The following is a 20,507-nucleotide window of genomic DNA, read 5'->3' as shown; positions in this document are numbered from 1 at the left end:
TCTACATGTGCAGTTAAAGTGGAGCAATAAACTCCAGTGCATATCACACCTGAGTTTATTGTTCTCAGGCACACTGTGTGAATATACACCTAGGACTGAAGCACATTGAGCTGGGTCAGAACAGCCCTGGCTGAAAGGGGCTCCTGGGGGTCAGCTCTGACATGCTTTAATTAAAGCATGCCATTTTGAAACACAGGCTGGCAAATACATGAGATGTTGTGGCATGCTGGAGTGTCACTCCAGCAAACTCAATTAATCAAGTCTGCTCTGACATGTTCTTATTAGAACACATTGGACCACGTGTAAAAGTGTCCAATGTACTGTAGAGGGACTGGCTGGGGCACAACGGTGCTTCAGTGTGGGCCTAGCTGGGAGGCTGCCCCCAATCAAAATACCCTCATGCCCCAGGCAGCCGGGTCTGCATCTACACGTGCAGTGCTGTGGAGTAAAAAACTCTGCAGTAGGATAGTACTTGTAAATACAAGTTAATTAGTTAACTCCATCCTAACAGCACAGCACATGTAGATGCTGAGATGTTTACTGCAGAGCTAGTTAGGCAACTCCGCAGTAAACATCTCCCGCACCCTCCAGTGTCCTAAATGATACGCACAATTATTTAAGGCTTCCTTTCCACAGCTATGAAAAAGAATACCTAATGTAAGCAAGGAAGAAAAATTGGCTCTGAATGAAAATGTGCAAGATTGTTTAAATGCCAGATATGACTTACCTTTAAAATTATATATTTCTGAGGAGACGTGGGAAGGGAAGAGATTTAGATTGTGCAAATAATTAAAAATTTAAAAGAAACATGATACATTTTCATAAAAATGTGCTACAATAGTAGAGTTCAGAGGTAACCACTCTGCTAGCAGATGTGAAGGGTTTTGCATGCAGAATGTGCACAAGGCGTTAAATCTTTGTTTCACTGATGCTGATGACAAAATGCCATTTGGCTCTTAGAAAAGATATTGTTTTCCTTACTTCAGTAGTTTATTTACAAAATAAATTGAATGGAACACAACCCCATTTCCTGGTATAATGTTCAAGTACAAATGTAAGAAGAACCAAAACAACTCTCTTTACTTTTCAAAAAGTCAAATCAACATATTCCTCACAGTTACTGAAGCATCAGGGCAAAAATGTGTCTGTCACTGCTTGGGCACCGTAGGTAGAATAAAGGACACAGACTTCCACTTCCTTGCACCCTAGTGCAGGGACATTCACAATGGAACTAATTAATAGAACTGTTGTTCTAATTAGTATTTTGGGTGCTATACCATCCAATGGGAGGACCACAGCACTGCCACATGGCTCAAAGGAACTGTTCCGTATAGCAAATCATCACTCCTGTCTGTACCGTTACTTTTAGACACCTCTCTCCATTCTGAAACAAATCTATTTTGACTTGAACTCCTCAAAGTGGTTCCCACTGCAGCACAGCTGCCCCTTCCTCACAACCTGTGTTTTAAAGCCACAGAGTCTTTAATCTGGTGCTCCTAGTGTTCAGTATATAGAAATATGTTTTTAAGAATGATGCAGCTATTTGCTGCTTTCATAGTGGAGGGAAGTGTTTTACAAGAAAGAATTGTGCTATAATGGAATCTATATTTAATTTCCTCTTCCAAGAGATCCAACTTAGATTTTTTTAAATAAATTATTTTATGCAATTATGACAGTTCTGTTCAAATAAGGTAAAAAATTAACCAATATAAATGTATACATTACCTTGGGAAAAGCTGCACATGACAGCAGCTGCCATTCTTTGAGGACATGTTCCACCATGCCAGATGTCTTTTTCACATAACAGTATATTTTCTTCATCACCATGGCAACGTACATCACTCCAGTACACAGGAATAAGGCCCAGTTCAGCAAATGGCATGTGTTTTGCTGTGCCTCTTTCGCTGTAGGAGGAATGATTGGATATGAGGAAAAACAGCTGTAGAATTTGTTTCTGAAATCACCCCAGTCTCCATAATCATATTTTATCAAACCAAATCCATGAGATGAGAGAAGGAGAAGGTTTCGCTCAATAAGTAAAAGTTTCAAGGCAAAATCCTTGGCTCAAACCAAGACATTTATGGAAGTAAGACATTTCCAAAAACATAGGAGATGGAGAGAACAAGATGTGCCCTTTTCTTGTTACTACAATGTGAGATGTCTGGGTTCATTGTAGTCATGAACAAGAACAGGGGTTGTCAACCAGGGGTACACACACTCTTGGGGGTACTTGGAAAGGCTCTAGGGCGTATGCATGGGTAGGCAGGGACACAGCACCACCACCCACCACCCCGCACCACTGCCTCCCAGGAGCAGGGTTGGGGTGGGGGGAGCGAAGGCAGCCACTCAGGCGCCACTCTGCAGGCCACTCAGGCGCCACCCGGCTGGCCAGACGCAGTGAGGGGAAGATCGCACATGGCAGCCGCCACCACCATCCACCACCCTGTGCCGCTGCTGCTCCAGGTCTGGCTGCGTACCCCCCGCCCTCACTCTGCATACAGCCACCAGGGGTATACTTATTTAAAAAGGTTGAAAACCCCTGACATAGACAATGTGTAAGTGTTGACAGTGGGGAGGCACTACTCTATAGTACTGCCACTGGCCCTATTACTGGTAGGCCAGGCTACAGTCCTGTGCCCCACCATCAGTATAGATATCACACCTCTGCCACCCTCATTGCTGCCAGACCCTGGCTCTGCTGGGGCTGCAGCCCTGCACCCCACCACTGGCAAAGAAATCAGGGGGCATGTGCCCCACCCCCCCCATGCTTCCTCCATGTATCACCTGTAGTCATAACCTATTGGAGCTGCACTGCTAAGCCAATCACACTATCCTCCTCCGTGTGCTGAATTGGAGAAAACAACCAGAGAGCTGTTCCACAGTCCATGAGAGGGTAAGCAGTTCCCCTGAAAGAGGTCTCTGCTGCTTTCATCCTACTATATAGCTAACATATCTCTTAAGGTACTTATGGGGCCCTGTGTGTCCCCCCAGAATACCCAGGCCTTGGACCATAATGAATATAATGAAACTTTGGGAACAAGAAAGGAACAGGTACAATAAGGTCAAAGAAGCAGCGTGTATAGAACTATTGAGCACTAGCAGTTCCCACTCATTTCAGTAAGAGCTGTACCTCTTAGACACAAACTCTGGGCTAAATCCTAACACCAGTTTTCCACTCATTTTTTTTTAAGTCATTCCTGCTGAAATGGCCTATGATTTACATCTCTTACTAAACTGCTTTTGCTGATAAGGGCTGTATACAACGCAAATAGTCAGAGTGCCAAAGGCAAGAACAATTTCACATGAAAACAGGATAAGGAAATATTGCACGTAGACAGCTGAAACCATAAGCAAAATCACAACCTCCAGATGGCTGAACTTTTATCTCATCTAATCCGTGTATTTTTATAAGTTGGCTTGGAACATGCAGATTAATATTGGACATTATAAAACAGCTTAGATTTGGTGCTGACTGGAACTCTTCAAGAACGAATAATCACTAGAAAAGTTACAGTGTAAATATACCATGCTAACCACAGCAAACAGTCAGTGATTTCACGTGTAGCTGAAATGCTAGAAAGACACCAAAGCCTACCATACTTTGTGGGTGATTGGGAAATTATAACCTAGTAGACTGTAATTAGATTGGCTAATGCACAAGGCATTGATTCTCTAGAAGCTGAAATGGCATTGTCCTTAAAGAAAATCCATATACCTATAAGCGTTTTCCCCTTACCTCATTTTCATTCTATAATAACAATTAGAAGAACTAGCCAGGCATTTCCTAAAGACAAATGACCAATTGGTTTTAAGGGACTCAGTTCATCAGCATCTTCCAGATGGTTCTCAATCTCCAGAAAATAACTTTAAAGTTGTTATTTATTAAACAGACCCAGAGGAACTATTCATAGCAACCTATGAAGTGTAATATTTTATAACACTAGTAGTTACACCTGTTTGTCACATCTTATTATTTAATTAGATAGTCATACTATTTCTATCTCTGTCAAAGATAACTGTACAGGTAATGATAGATTAAACCCAAACCTAAATTAATCATTTAAATATATAACATTCCCTTGTTTTTCAGAAGGTAATAGATATGTAGGAACTTTTTATTCTCTAGTTCTGTTTTTCTACAGGCAGCTTATATGGACAGATGCCATGGGGCAGTGGAACCATGAGATATTTGCCTAACACAGGGCTTCTTGGTCTGAGTAACATGATGAGAACTATGTCAAAAATCTCCATAAGACTATGTTGAAAAACTTGAAGGCTTCAGAATTTGCATGATTTCAGGTTTCATTCCCAATATGAAACTCAAACAAGGCTTTTAATAGGACTGGCTAACATGCCAATGGTTAAAATTAGGTCCAGGACAGGGAATGCAAATAAGAACACCTCGGTTTCCCCAAAAAACTAGTTGCAAATCGAAAAGCGTTGTTGGAAGGTATTGGAGAATAATGTTAAGATCATAGCTAGGGATAGACATTCAGGGAGGTTAGAAGGAACTTACATCACATTAAAACTGGCCACCCAATCTACCTTAGTTTGCCCAAATGTAGATCTTAAATTTAGATTCCTAGGTAGGTCGATCTAAGTGCGAGCTGTACAGAAGTTCAGGAAGTTTAGATCAGTCTAAAAATGACCAACCCAATATAAGTTAACTAAGGGGTAGTCTAATTTAAATCAGGTCCAGAGAGACTGATCTAACTGAACTTCCATACAGTTCCCAGCTCAGCCCTGGGACTAGGAAAGCCCAGCCACTGGCTCCAGCCTAGACTGCACTTCTTTCCCCACCCCACCCTCAAGCACTGGGCTATTTTTAGCACCCCAGCTCTTTACCCCACCCTGAGGCAGACAACACCCCCATGGACCAGCTGCTCCCATCCCACAAGCCCATCAAACTGCCTGAACCCACAAGCCACTCCTGGTGCCAGTATTAACAGAATTCACTAGTGCTAGAAGCCAAAGAAGTAAGTTTGGGTGGTGGGAAGGGTGGGCAGGATGGAGCTGTTGGTTCGAGAACGGGGGTTACTTACCTGGGTGTGTGGTGGGTTGGGGGGCTAAAAATAGCCCCTTGTCCCAGGGAGAGAGAACCTTCCCTTCTACTAGCCCCCCCACCCCCTCCCCGATCGCCAGTCCCTCCCCACAAACCCGACTTACTTCAGTCAGGCTCCTGGGACCAATGCTGGTAAAACTGGCACTGGGAGCACTTTGTGGGATTAGGGACAATTCAGCAGCACTGGGGGTGGGGGGCTTGGGGGATCTGGGGGGACCTGGCAGGATTAGACAGCCTTTCCAATCCTGCCAATCCCCCCCCGAAGTCCCCCCACAGATCCCACTTGCCCGCCCCCCCGCGATCCCCTTCAGACCCCCACTCTGCTGGTCGCCTCAAGCCCCCCCACTAGCCACCCCATCCCAATTTACATTAGATCAGGTGGCCATTTCTAAATTAATCTAACCTCCCCAAACCTCCCCAAATGTCTGTAAGTACTCCATGTGTCCCCTGAAACTAGGGATTGCTCTGCTTTTTCAAGGAGTCTATATAGACTTTACAAACACTAGTAGGCTTGCTTCTGATCTCATCTACACTGTTGCAATTTTATTAACTTCAATGAATTGCTCCTGATTTCCACTCATGCAACTAAAATCCTAATCCTAATCAAACCTGTATTTTTTCCCATATCAGTTTTTAATCCCCTGCTGATTTTAGCTGCCTGAAGGCGCAGAGAGACAGCTGAGCCCATAAAATCAAAAGGTGTGCATGCACTGCGAAAACCTCCCTGCATTTTGTAAACAGTCCTCTGAGACTTTTCAGTGAGCTATCTCCTTCACAGAAGTCATCCCTTTCCTGCCTGTAAAATCAATTGAACGGAGGTGGGGAAGTGGAGGAAAACAGATTTGTTTGACAGCCTTTTTTTCTGTCACTATTGCATGTACAACTCATGAGTGCTCACCAAGAGAGTCTTTGTCTGCCCTAGCTTTTCACGATCTGCATCCTAGATTTTAGCTTTGAAATTCTGGTCACCTTTGCCTCCATTCCTCTTCAGATCCCATAAGCAGCCTGTAAATCAAGTGCTGATTCTCACAACTACTATTTTGAAGCATGTAAAGAATAATTGCAAAGGAGTCTGGAGAGGACCAGTTCTTAGCACAAAATAGAATAGGCAATCCCTAATGTACAAATAGCAGGGATTGCAAAATGTTTTAGTATCCTTTTACTTTGTATCTATGGATTGGAGGTCTTTTTTACTCTTCAGCAAATACTTAGAACTGGTAGTACATCTCTGCAGTAATAGTTTTGAGTGTAAGAATGAAAGGAAAGATATTATAAATTTCATCAAATGCTAAATTGTGCATCAGTGATGTAATCTTTTTAATAGAGTTAGACACGTAATGGATTCAGCCGCAAAACCTATAACACAATACTCATTTCCTTCTCTTAAGATGTTATATATAGATTTTATGCATATATTAACAACCCTCCTTCCTAATGCCCTAGCTAAATAGAAATACAACTTGCTTTGTGATTTAGAGAATCTATGAATTAAGAATGAAGCCATTACTTATGAGCAGCATACCTGTATATTTTTCTGGAGAACTATCCCATGCAGAATGTATTACCAAAATCTCTCTCAAATACAGAGATCTTTTAATGACATTATTGAAATAAGCTGATTGATTTGATCTAGGTCTAAAACTTACCCAAGTTCAAGCTGCCGACATATGACTGATGCATCATTATCATCCCAATTGTTGCTGCAGATGATTCCCCAAATTCCGTTCAAATAAACCTGCACAGTGCCTTCAAACTCATCTTTGCCACCTCGAAGTCGTACTGACCCTAAGTAAAAGAAAATGTTAAATACTTCAAAGGGGAAGATGCTGGCTATTTCCACAACCGCATTAGTTTATGCCATGTAAAGGACTCAGTTTCAGTTCCATTCAGCTCTGAATATCACATGTAGCCTGTTTTTACTTCATGTTCCTTTGGAAGGTTATTTCTAATTAACACTCTCTGGTACTTCTAAAATACCTTACCCATTGATTCACAAAAGCAAGTGACCAATTCTTTACAATAACTTACTGAAGAAACGTCTTGGCTGTGATACTGTAGCCAAAGTATTAGTTAGAGATTTAAAGAGTGAAGATGTGTTTCTGCATATCAGTGTAAATGTTGTAGAGCCTAGACATGATTTCTGTTGATGTAACTGATAATGTTGTTAAAGAAGGAGTATTTTTATCTTCTAATTCCATCTGATTTAAAGGAATTAGAAAGCAATCACATGGATTGCATAGCTTCTGCACTGACCCATATAATATCATGAATGTCATAGATGCCTGCAGTTTATTTCAGGCCAAAGAATGCATTTGTTCATATCTGACCTCAAACAAAACACCAGCTGACATAGTTAATATGAATCTATGATAGGTCAAATATCCATATCAAACAAGCTTTTAAAAAAAAAATCCTCGAACCACAAGGATTGGAGAAAAATGCATTACCAAAATACAAGTTAAGAGCACAGCATGAAAAATCAAAGGACTTGAAGGGTCTTTCTATATTTTAGACACCAGGATGAGGGTGTATCTTGTGTGTTTTCTGGCAGTGTAAGAATTCCCTGTAGCTGCATGCATTCAAATGTCAAATACATAAGTATGAAAAAGGTCAGTCCTATATGTTGTATTAGGAAGACAAATCCAACAATGAATGATGCAAAAAATCAACATAAATTTAAGGTTCTTCTGATAAACTTTGTGGATAAGTATTTTATGAAATGTTAAGTGATCCATATGCCCATGTTCTCTTCCCTCTTTAAGAACAAAAAATAGACCTTCACCCAGACTGCAATTCTATTAGCCAAGAAAGATTATTAATCTCTCTCTCTCTCTCTTCCCCCCTCTCCCTCTCTCTCTCTCTCTCTCTCTGTGCATGTATCATACACGTTACAGTGGTTGGATTTAGTTTTTTTCCTTTCCTACAACTTTCACTGAGGGCAGGTTCTGTTTTTAATTTAGCTCACCATAGTTTGTGAAACCTGAAGGCAAATGACTGCCACATAACTCAAGGAATGAATTAACCTCAGACTCAGTCTGTGTGTGTTCCTTTTTTGCCTTATGATTTATTTTCACAATATACTGTACAGTAGTATACAAATATCTATTAAATCAAGATTATAAATTGACCCATTTTATCAAGACGTGTTTTATAATGGATTAATTGTAACATTACGATATAAAATCAGTGAACAGAATAGTATTTTTAACAACCTACTGTAAATCTGGAAACAATCAATATTTTTATCACTGTCTTCTTCACACTTGGATATTAGACACACAGACATGCTGTCCGGTACATCAGTGAGGCTTGGGGCATGGTAAAGTGACAGCTGGAGCCACACTTTGCCCATAAGGCTGGGGTACACCAAGATACCCATTTCAGAATGGGGCCAGGGTACAACTAAAAAAATCGTGGCCTGGAGGACAAAAGGCAGCCTCCCTTTAATATATATACAAGATCAAGACATGGTGGGCAAGATTCAAGGGTGCTTTGAGACGAAATTGGCGTGGTAAGGGAGTGCCAGGGGAGATCACAGCCACCCCTAGGACCCCGCGCCATGACAATAAGATTTAACTATGTGAAGGGATAGACCTAACTTTAAATAACATTTCAAAAATACTACTTTCCCTTTTTTAAGTTTGGATATCTTATCTTGGTAGATGAAACTCTCGGTTTCATAATAAAAAATAAACCTATTTCCTTTAAGCTATAACATGTACAATGTACCACAGTAGACTGAGGGAAATTATATTTATCTACATTTGACTATGCTCATAAATTAACTAATTAATATTCAAGACTACATCTGTCTTCTTAAAAATTAATAGATTACAGGCAGTCCTCGGTCTTACGACACAATTGGTTCCTGAAAACCGTCTTAAGTCAAAACATTGTAACTCGGAACTGATTTTCCAATAGGAAACAATGTTATAAACAGGGGATTGGTTCCTGAACCAAGGCCTGATACCCTATTTTCACCAAAAATACCCCAGAATATGGTACTCAATCAATTATAGTTGAGTAATATAGCTACATTAATGTATTTATATTTTAAATAGCAATCATACTGATTTGGAAGGACTTTTTTGAGGTGACTTTGCTGGACTTTTTGAAGGGCTCATGGTTGTACTTTTTGAAGGGTTCTTTTCTGGAGTCTTGTCTGCTTTCTTAAAGAAAGTCTGGATAGATGTTCTCCAGGGAGATGGGCGATGCAGTGAACTTGTTCGCTGGTGTGGCATCGCATCGGATCAAGCATTGTAAAGTCAAAACTGATGTCAGAAAGTTGAAACAGGGAGTCAATTTATAAACGCTGCAAGTGCAAAATTAAGCATGTATAGAAATAGAGGCCTCCATAAATCCTTATAAAGGATTTAGGACCTGGTCTGATTGAAGTAAATGGGCAAAGTTAGCAGCCTCCTAGAAGCTGCAATGGGCATTTGTCACTGACTTCAACAGGAACAGATGACCTTTCAGCTGGAAAACTTTGCTACTGTCAAGTAGCTAGGTCCTATACCTGACTGGTACTAAGCTCAAACTAGGTTTTCATAAATTGTAACTTATATCAGCACAGAAAAAGCCAAGTTTAGGCTAAATCATTTAACTTAGTATTAAGTGAAACAGACTTCCTATTGAACTTTTCAGAAACTGGTTTCAGATAAACCTGATTGAATGTGGTATCAGACTTAACTGATTTGGCTCAAACCAAGTTTATGAAATGTCTGTCCCAGGCCCCTTCCTGGTTTAACTTAAACCAGAGTCCGCCAGCATCCCAGATGCTTTGCGGCCCTGGGTGGGACTCTCTGCTCCAGAGAGCTGGGCTGGCCCTTTCCTTCTGCTCCCTGATTGGAGCTCCAGGAGACTGCAGGCAGTGGCATCTGCCTGACTTCCCTGTGCTGTTCCCCCCTACCACCATTCCCTAATCAGAACATCCTGCCAGGGCCTGGCCTCGTCCCCCTTCAGCTCAGAGTAGTGCAAGGAAAAGGAGGGCTGCTCTAACACCCCCTGGCTTCTAGCCCGAGCCACTGATGGCATATGCCTGCATTTCTTCAGTCCAGAGGGGATGCTTGTGCCATTGCAAACTGGTCCAGCCTAGCCAGGTTAGATGAACCTGCAAAGATTGAATCAATTCAGGCTCAGGCTTTTTGAATGCCTGTCCCTAGCCCGGAGGGAGAAAGCCAAGTTGGTTGTAAAATAAGATATTTTTGGCAAACCAATTTGAATTATTTCATACAAATTTTTCATCAAAAACATGAAAAAGGAATTACCAGCACTACAGGAAATAATTCCACAAAGACCAATAGTGAGTCATCTGTGCTATCATCCTACCACCCACACCCTCTCATTCTGTTTGTTCATTTCCATATCACACTACCTCCTTCCCCCTCTCCCTTCTCCATCCACCCATTTAATACTAAGGAGTATCTAGTCTATTGTTGGGTGCTGATGGCCACAGACTGCTGTAATCAAGTGACCATATCTCAGAATCTCAGTTCCATTTTTAAAATGCAATCTTTTTAAACTTGAAAATAAAGCTTGAAATATTGCTGGAGTATTTTCAGTGTAGTGATACCTGCTTAAGCCTTCAGAAAGCCTGAAACAATGCTCAGAAAGGTTTGAACTATCCCAGTCATCTCAGTGGACCATTGAAAAGGGCCCTATCAATGTTAGTCCTTTGTAGCAGGCTCCCATTCTAAGGCATCAACTGTCTACCCAGACAGATACACTCAAGCTGCTGGCCTACTCCCTTGTGGGCAGCACCATGGTCCTCTGCTGTCAGTCACATGTCCTACAGGGTAGGAGACCTGCTGCTTTGCCTTTACCAGTCTGAAAGGAAAGAGGTGTCTCTGCAGGAAACAGAACCCTCTCTCTCCCCAAAAGAGAGAGTCCCATGGAAATGGAGCCACCCAAGGTCTATGCTGGGCATGGGAGAGCATGTTATCATTAACCCAGAACCCCAGTTAGTCTTAATCCAACCTTGAATTGAAGACTGGGTATTGAAGAACAACAAACACTAGATTAGACAAGAATTTTACTCAGATATGGAGTTTTACATAAGCTTTTGTTTCATTGGCTACTTAGTTCTGCTTTGTCTGCTTCTCTCCAAGAGACCCAAGAAAGGGTACTCTGGTACTCAAAAGCTTGTCTGACTCTCTCCCAATGATGCAGATGGTCTAGCAAAAGATATTAGCCACAAAAATTCTTGCTTCTCATATATCTCCTGTGCCATCAGTTATAACATCACCTCAACACTACCAAAACACTAGATTACAACCTTACACCTCACTTAATGCTGCTATACTTTTTATATGACTGAGGAAAAATATATGCATTGAGTTTCTAACTCCAGGGGTTATCAACTGGGGGTACGCATACCCCGGGGGTTCTTTGAAAGGTCCCATGGGGTATGTGGGGGTAGGCGGGGATGGAACGCCCCACCCCACACCACTGCCTCACAGCGGCAGGGCTGGCGCAAGGTGAAAGCAGGGCCATACAGTCACTGCACTGCCACCACTTGCCATCCCTCCCTCCCGCCCCCCAGTTCCATGTCTGGCTGCTCACACCTCCCCACACCCCCCCGCTTGGCATCTAGCCGCTCACCACCTTCCCTGCTCCCCAAGGATACACTTATTAAAAAGCAGGCCGCCGGGGGGGTACACTTATTTTAAAAGGTTTAAAACCCCTGTTTTACTCAAATAGTTTCATCCAATATCAGCAGGCACTACATGTTGTTTATGTAGTGTGGTAATTTTAGTTGCTCTGGGATCTCCCCCAAGTCAGAATGTTCCATATCAGCTATTGCCTATTACCCTTGAAAGCAGGTTGAGTGATACTTGATTGCATTTAAAAATAAGGGTATCTAGTTAGGTAGTGCTGAGACTTGCTTTGCAACACCTCCCAGATATTCTCAGAATGAGACATGAGAACAAGGTTGTGTATATAGTGGGGGAGGCAGGGACAGGGATGGGGCAGACTCTCAGCCAACTTCTAATTAGCTCTAAAGAACAGAAGGATTTCAAAGGATTCTGCCTGAAAGCAGCAGGACTTTCCCACTTTCTTATACTGTTCCCAGGTCCCAAGATTCTGGGTGACTGTAAACCCTGTTTTACTCTACAATTCACAAACAGCAGACAAAGAATAGATTGTAAAATGGGATGGGAGATCATTTCCACTTAGGTATATGCAAACAGTATAGCAACCATGTTTATGATGTTAGCAAAATATTTATCAGCATGCCATTGTTGAAAGGTTTACAATGTGGCTGTAACTATATTTTCTCAGAAGGAAAATAGTTCAAAACTTGTTGTAGCTGCACTTTGCTCTGGTGCTGGCTCTTTTAAAGGAACAAGGATGAAGCAAAGCAAAAGCAACATTTCAAATTTGGGGATAATGTGAAAAACCTACATCTTTATTTTCATATATAGTTTTAGGATATTATCCAACAGTGGGGTGTGTCCATTTTACTCTTTTTTTTCATTTGTGAAAAGATGGTGCAACACAAAATATTTGATCTCAGAAGGCCTTTAAGAAAAACCATTTAGTTCCAAGCTGAAAATAAATGTAATGCTCTTAGTTTATATGTAATGAACATTTTTACAAGCCTGGTAACTCATCACAAACTGTAATCATTCATCAAAATGGAAAAGAAAGAAACACTTTGCATTTTACAGGACATGTCCCAAGTAAGGATTAAACTGCATTGACTGTTTTGCATGCGGAATTTTGTACATGATTTGCTAACATGCATATGGGCTCAGTCCATCATAAGCTGAATCAATGATAGTCTTGCCACTGATTTCAGCATATAGCGATCAAGATCTGAGGGCCTGATTCAATGTCTGCCAAAGTTATTAAAAAATTTCCATTGACTTCAGCAGATTGTGTATCCGCTGTCATGCCTCATTCTAGCTAGTGCTATTAGTCCCCCATTGTCATGAGCACCAACTGATTGTAGAATGATAATGAGTCATTTAACCTTGAAAAAATTGATGCATCTACCAGAACTACTTTTTCAAAAACTATCAAGAGAATTTTAGCATACAGAGTTTCAGCACAGTCAAAGATCCTTAAATTGGAAGCCTCATAAATACTGTATGTACTGGCTGAGTAATATACTGAAATGGTTCTTTTGAAGCATTACAGTTCATCATGTCAACAATCTATGGTTTAAGAATCCTTAAAAATAAATTGAAATGATAAGCATGTAATGGACTCAAAGGAGCTGCAATTGTCTCCTGTTCTATTGAGCTGTGGAAAACCACATTTCATACTGCAGAATTGCAGTGATAATGGTTTGCTCAAAGAGAGAAATATATTTTAATGTTAAATTATCAGGTTCCTGTGTTCTGGTAACCTGCACTTTATTTCCAACTCAGCCACCGCGAACAAGTCACTTAACTGGTATACGACTTGGTTTTCCCATTTGTAAAACAGCGGAGAAAGAACACTGACCCACTTTTCTGCAAGCTCCTCAAATGAAATACATAAAATGTTATTAAAATAATATCAGCAGAAACAAAATCTTTTAACATGACATTATCATAGTAATTTACTTGAATCTATAGTTACTTTGAATTACAAATGCATATTTGTATTTGATGTTAGACATATTGGGCATATAGGCCTATGCACATCCAGCAAGGCTGTTCCAACATGCTGTAATTACAGCGTGTCAGAGCAGACTCGATTAATCAGGTGCTGGTGGGTGTATGGGAAGTGGGGTCTGTGAAGAAATCCCCTCCCCCTCTCTCTGACCCTCACTTGGGTCAGCCCAGGTGACCCCTCTCCCTTCCTGCTCAGTGTGGTTCAGGCTGGTCAATCAGGTGACCTGGCCAGATAAAATTCCTAGGGGTAAGGGGAAGTTCTATCACCTGGCATGGGCATCTTGAACTGCAAGCATAGCCTGGTGATTTCTTTAAGTAAAGATCTGGAAACCTACCAGGAGTCAAGAATTATGTATAGGCAAGTCGCATTTTAAAAGAGTCACTGTACCTTGTGTCTGTAAAGACCTTGTGAGGTGAGTCAGTATTCTGACACCCCCACCCTCTCCTCCCCCTGGATCAATAACAGGGTTGGGCTACATACTACCCTGTGTTGGGCTGCTGAGAGGAGCACAGATTGAGAGAGGCCTTCTGCCCACTGCCTGGCCAGCAAAGATTTTATTTTGATTTTCCCTCAGTTTTTCTTGATGCTAACTTGGGATGCTTCGGGCTGAAAGAAGCACCCAGAAATATTACTGTGGGCAAAGCACCCCCTAGGTTTATGGGGTCTGTGTGCCTCAGACTACACAGAGCCCTGCCAGAGGCCAGTGCCCGGGTGGTGGCAGAATTGCTTTAAGCTTGTGGGGGTTCTCCAGGAAACAGAACAGCTGGCTGTAGGCTTCCAAAAGAGACCCTCGAAGTGAGGTTTTGGGCCTAATACAGTAAGGCAGGTGCCGCCACAGGGTGTGTGTGTCAGGGGGTGCTTGTGTATGTGGCGGGCTGCCTATGCATTAGGTCCCAGGAGCCAGTTGGGGGTAGGGGAAGGGAGTCGGGAATGTGTGTAGCAGAGCTCACCCAGGTGGTGTGGTGAAAGTACAGTCCATCCTGCCCCCATCCAGCCCATGTCTGCCCCTGCAGTGTTCTGCATGGGGCTAAGCACTGCCTTCTCCCACCCCGGGGAGCACACACTGTGCTCCTGCCCACACCCACCCCATGCCTGTCAATGGCACTGGCCTGGCCCTGGCCCTGGCCCTGGCCCCTGGCCAGTGGACACAGCACTGCTGTTGCAGTCACATGGGTATTGCTCAGCCCTCCTTGTCTCCACCGGCTCCTCCTCCTCTGCTTCCTGCCTCTACTGCACTGCTCCAGGTAGCAGGTAGCATGGGGAAGTGGCAGTGGCCATGGGGACTCATGCCACATGTCCAGCCAGGCAGGGGAAAGATGCAGCTGGGCAGCTCCTGCCCCAGTGTGCAGGGCTCCAGGTCCAAGTCCCGGCTGCCAGGCACAATGAGCAGCCACCTGTGCTCAGCTAAGTGGATGGAAAGCAGCCCCACTGCGAAACTGTGCTCACTAGCCAGTGCAGGGCAGAAGCATGGCACAGGCTGCCCTGGGTAGAAGTGAGCAAGGCTTAACCCCATGCAGAATTCTGCAGGGGCAGCCACGGTCTGGACATAATCAACTGGCAGGCCACATTCGGACCACGGGTTGTATTTTGCCCACCCCTGAGCAAGGTCCTGTTATCTGACTAGTAATAAGATCAAACTAAGTTTTCATAAAGCTGTAACTTAAATCAGCACAGAAAAAGACAAGTTCAGGATAAATCCATTTCAAGTGAAACAACCCTTCTATTGAACTTAGTAGGAATTTTGCAGAATCGGGTTCTTACTAGGGACTGTGCGATCTGATATTTAACTCCTGACTTAATAGGTCCAAGGTACTCAAAGAATCTACTGGAAACCAGATGGAAAAATTTTGTAAAGAGCTTCTAAAATGATGAAGTAAATAAAAGAAGAACATTAGGAACCTCCTTCCTCAGACTTAAGACAGTATTATCATGTTTGAAAGGTTTTTGCTCCCATCTGTATGTGATTGGGGGGGGTTGTTTGTTTTTTGAGGGGTTTCTTTGTCATTAGCATGTGGTATTCTCTCTAAACACCTGTAATTTATAACCATATTCTATCTCATTAGGAGGGGGAGGAGAGGTGCAGAAAATGTGGTGTTTTATATTGAACAAAAATGTCTTACAGGTAAAGAGGGTATCTAATTTTTATTAAATATATGTATACATGAACAATATAGACCTTCGTGCTCCATGTATTCATCAAGTAATATTGTGTATCACTATGTATAATGATCTCATCACTCATATTTATCTTACCTCTGGGATTATTATTGGGGAAAAAAGAGAAGAGCATTGTCAGATACCTATGGCTCTAGTATTTGAAAAGTAAATCAATCCTTCAAAAATGCATAACAAACCCAAGAGGAACAAAAGTAATTAAAACATGCTCCCATCTCTATGTGGTGATGTTGCAAATGATGTAAAAGTGAACTTGTCCCATAACAGAGAGGAGAATTTTTATTTTCATTGCAACAAATGCATTTGAACTTACTTTTGGGGGAAAAAAATTAATATAAACAGGCAATACACAGGGCTGGTAAAAGAAAATGTTTACACATAAGGAAAAATTCAGTGCCAGATTGGCCATGTACAAATTTGACCTCATGGAAAGCTGTCAATGTTAATGAAACCTAAGGCTAATCTGCTGTTGTAGGGGCCCAACACTGACGTCACTACTCAGTCCTCACTCTGGCATAGCTTTTATTAAAGCCAACGGGAGAGTTTGAGAGGAAAGAAGTGAGTGCAAGATCTGGCCTGTTGTATTGGTACACAAAATAGATGCTAAGTGGCAGTGTTAATTTGTGCATCCAATTCCCCGAAATAAAAAGACCCCAAAAACCCAGTTTGACAGAGAATGCGCAGGCTGCCTTTTTTAAACGGTTCCTTCTGATTTTAACCTATTGCATAATTAATGTTTTAGAGACCAGCAACTACCCAATCAGGAAAAACATATGAATCTCATCTAAATTGTGGGTGAGTGGTATCCGGGGCAGAACTTTTTAGTTCGAGATATCTAATATAAGGAATACATTAGCAGACATAAAGACACAGCCAGAGCCTGTTTCCTCTTAGAAACGTCCTGCTGATGTACAGATAGAAAACATCCTGCTAGGAAAAAAAATGTCTCAAAGCATGCTCTCATTCTTGTAGCTTTTCTCAGTTCTAGTGCCTGCTGAACAGAGGAAGCACAGTGTGCATTTCACTCCCATTTCACCTGATGGTGAAAAGAATCAACTAATCTAACTTACCTAAGAGAGTCCTTAACGGTAAGAGGCAATGATTCCTTAGGGTAATATATATTATTGGACCAAATGGATAGTCACGATAGAGTTTTTAGCCAAACTTTCCAATCAAAAATCTTGAAAGATCACTTGGCACTTAGTCTTATAAGTCAAATTCAACCCTTCCCAGTTCTAACAGATTCTTAACTACCAGTGCTTATATGGATGTGTCTAAAAAGACAAGCTTTCCAATCAAAACTCTATCACAATTATGCAGTTGGTCCAGTAAAGGGATCACCCTGCAAATTCCTTGTCTCGCATAATCCCTGGACATTGTGGCTACCACATCACTTGTAACACTATCATGGTGAGAGATAAGTTGCTCTCAGTACTAAAATGTCCTTGTGCTGAGCTACCCCATTTCAGAAAGAAGGAGGCATGTAATCATTCGGTCTGATGCCTGGACCTCTTTTCTCTGGCCAAATTTGTCAAAAGCAGCAGCACACACACAGGGAACCCAGCGGGCTCACACACATACATACTCACACAAACTACTTAGCATACATAACACACATCCCAGCCATCATGTTGGGCAACCGGGGCAGCCCCTACACGTGCAAATCACACACATGTGCACATACATCACACACACAAACTACTTACCCAAAACAACATATACAACACACATCCCAGCCACCACATAAGACAACCGTGGCAGACCCTACATGTATATCACATCAGACTTCACATACACACGCATGGCATACACACATCACACACATGCATGACACACACAAACTAGTTAGCACACACAACACACATCCCAACCACCACACAGTGCAAGCAGGGCAGACACTACAGAAACATTTGACATGCATATCACAAACAGGACATACACACAATCTCCTCAGCATACACAACACACAGCCCAGCTACCACATGAGGCAATTGGGGCAGACCCTACACACACTTCAAATCACACATCACACATGACACATACATCACATGCACAACACACATGTAAACTATTTATCACACACAACACACATCCCAGCCACCAACATAGGGCAACCAGAGCAGACCACACACACGCATGCACATCACACACACACATGTAGGACACACACAACCTATTTAGTGCACACTACACACCCCAGCCACCACACAGGTCAACTGAGGCTGACTGTACACATCACACACATCACTCCCACATGCACAGCACCACCAACCTGCCTCCCAGCTCACATGGGGCAGACCCTGCACACACATCATACACACGCATTGCACACATACACATGCACGCACGCACACACACACACACATTACCTCGCATGCTCAACACCCATCCCGGCCACCACACAGGGCACCCAGGTAGATCCTGCACACACACATCACACACATGCACTGCACGCACATGTACATCACACACCCACACACGCGCATTGCACACACACGCACATCGCGTGCGCGTACAAACTCGGCACGCTCAGCACCCATCCCAGGTAGCGCACAGGGCACCCGGGCAGCCCCGCACAGACATCACACCCCCACCCCCACCCCCCGGCGTGTCACAGACGCCCGGCGCCCCCGGAGCCCGCGCCGCGCGGGGCCGCACTGACCTGCGCTGCAGCCGCAGGAGCCCGCGCACCAGGGCCGGCCCGCGCCGTCGGGGCTGCGGCAGGGGCTGCGGGGGCGGCGCTCCGGGACGGCGGGCCCGGCCGGGCGGCACTGCGTGGCGTTGTCCCCGCGGCCCGGCGCGCAGGGGCCGGGGCCGGGGGAGCCGCGCCCCGCGGGGACGACGCCCAGCAGCAGCAGCAGCGCCAGCCCCAGCGCCGGGCGGCTGAGTGCCATGCTGCCCGCGCCGCCGCCTGCGCCCCATCGCCGCCTCCGACCTAGTCCTGAGTGGGGAGGCGGGGCCGCGGCGCCCCCTCCGCCTGCCCCCCGCCGCCAGCCCGCGGGGGAGGAGGAGGAGCGAGGGACGCCCACCAAGTGCCTGCTCCCCTGCGCCGGGGGCTCCCTCAGGCTCAGCCCTCCCGCCTGCCCCAGCTCCTCGGCTCCCTCCCAGGGTGTGAACTGAGGGGACTGAGCCCCCCGTAAGAGACGAGAGCCCCCCTGTAAGATGTAAAAGACATAACCTGGGGGGTCTCCGGATTGCTCCTTCACGGAGGTGCACTTGTTAATCAATGAACCCCTTTCATTTATTTATTTATTTTTGCAGACAACCCCCCCAAGAGTCAAAGTGTAATTTGCGCACTGCTCCCCTCACAGCCTGGCCTCTCCGGTCAGCACCGGACCTAGACAGCCTGCAAACTTCTAGTATCAGCCCGCCTTTGCCAGAGGTACTGATAATAATTTTTAAAAATTACCATTTTCGGGTCTCCTTTCTGCCTGGGCCCTGGGTGGCCACCCAGTTCACCCAGGCCTGTGTCTGGCCCTGCTCTCTCGCTGCTCTGGTGCCCCATTTCCACCCACTCCCATCTCAGCTCCTCCACTCTCTGTGGCTCCCCCACTTTAGGAACTGGTGTCTCAGCCTCTTTTTTCTGTCCCAAACCAGCACCCCTCTTTCCCTCCTCCCCTAACTATTCCCCCTCTCCTGCCTTTGGCCTCTTTTGCCACCAACACAAAGGAGCCTATTCACCAACTCACAATAAAACTTCTTGGGGGTGGAGGGAAATGGGAAGATTCAAAGAAAAGGAAATACCCAGGAGTCGGGATGAAGGAGGGAGGAAGGCAGAGAGCTTCCCCAGTGGAGCTGGAGACAACAAAGAGGGATGGAAACAAATGGAGAGATGTCTTCCAAGTCTTTTCCCCAGCCCCATGTGCTTTGAATAGTAATCCTCCCACTCCCCTCATTGTGTGTGTGTGTGTGTGTGTCAAATACGAGCCCGCAAACTTCACTTCATAAATCTACTGGATCCAAAAGGCATGGACTAAATATAGACAGTGGATTGATGGCACATTATAACCTGCCTAACATCTGATAACCCCAGACCTGCATATTGGCTTCTATTCTACCCAGGACAGCATACAAAACACCACCAGACTCTCCCCATGCCTGAAGAAGGGTGTTTGTGCCCGAAAGCTTGCAAAGAACAATTTTTCCAACTATTTAGTTGGTCTCATAAAAGATATCACATCTACCCAAAGAACCTTGTCTGCCTATGTGTAAGTAATCCTTGATTTCTTCCTTCTGTCAGAATAACCATCAGTTTGCATGTTTGTCTCTCTCCTTTTTTTTCTATCCCTCCCCACCCCCCAAAAAAACAAACTATTTTTAAACTGCCTTAATATTTTACAGTGCCTAGGGCTATCTGATTAAACACACATCCTTTCTTTGGCAGCTTCTCTGTGTAGCAGGAGATTCCACTCTCTCTAGTTGTCTGCCTTCCCCCTAGATGTTTTTTGCTTGTAGAAAGCCTTATTCTGGGCTTTACAACCTGTCTGTCTTTCCTCATCCCTTTACTATAACTAGATCCCTGGAGGGAGTCAGAGAGCCCGAGGTGTGGTTCACTTCAACGCACCTTCCTTTTCCAGGAGTGTCAGTTGTCGCCGTGTTGGTGTAAGGACATAGGCAGACAAATTTATTTTGGTAAATCTGATTTCTTTTATTACACCAACTCAAA

General features: G+C 43.9%; 1 protein-coding gene across 2 annotated transcripts in view; it reads right to left on the bottom strand.

The window, feature by feature from the left end:
- Positions 1-18,786, bottom strand: part of PRSS12 (serine protease 12) — a 90,730-nt gene extending 71,944 nt beyond the window's left edge. Inside the window, exons 1-3 of one of the 2 annotated variants that reach the window (XM_090036647.1) lie at positions 18,504-18,786; positions 6,709-6,847; positions 1,726-1,904 (exon numbers count right to left, since the gene is read on the bottom strand). In XM_090036647.1, coding sequence (XP_089892773.1) covers positions 1,726-1,904; positions 6,709-6,847; positions 18,504-18,735 — 550 coding nt within the window. In that variant the 5' untranslated portion in view covers positions 18,736-18,786. The remainder of the gene's footprint in view (positions 1-1,725; positions 1,905-6,708; positions 6,848-18,503) is intronic. The other variant, XM_090036646.1, reaches the window with a different exon arrangement.
- Positions 18,787-20,507: the final 1,721 nt, after the last annotated feature.

This window comes from Crocodylus siamensis, chromosome 2 (genome assembly GCF_052110815.1).
Source record: "Crocodylus siamensis isolate JL-2025a chromosome 2, ASM5211081v1, whole genome shotgun sequence".
Taxonomy (NCBI): Eukaryota; Metazoa; Chordata; order Crocodylia; family Crocodylidae; genus Crocodylus; species Crocodylus siamensis.
The sequence above is the reverse complement of the archived record's forward strand: the minus strand, read 5'-3'. Positions and strand labels throughout refer to the sequence as shown.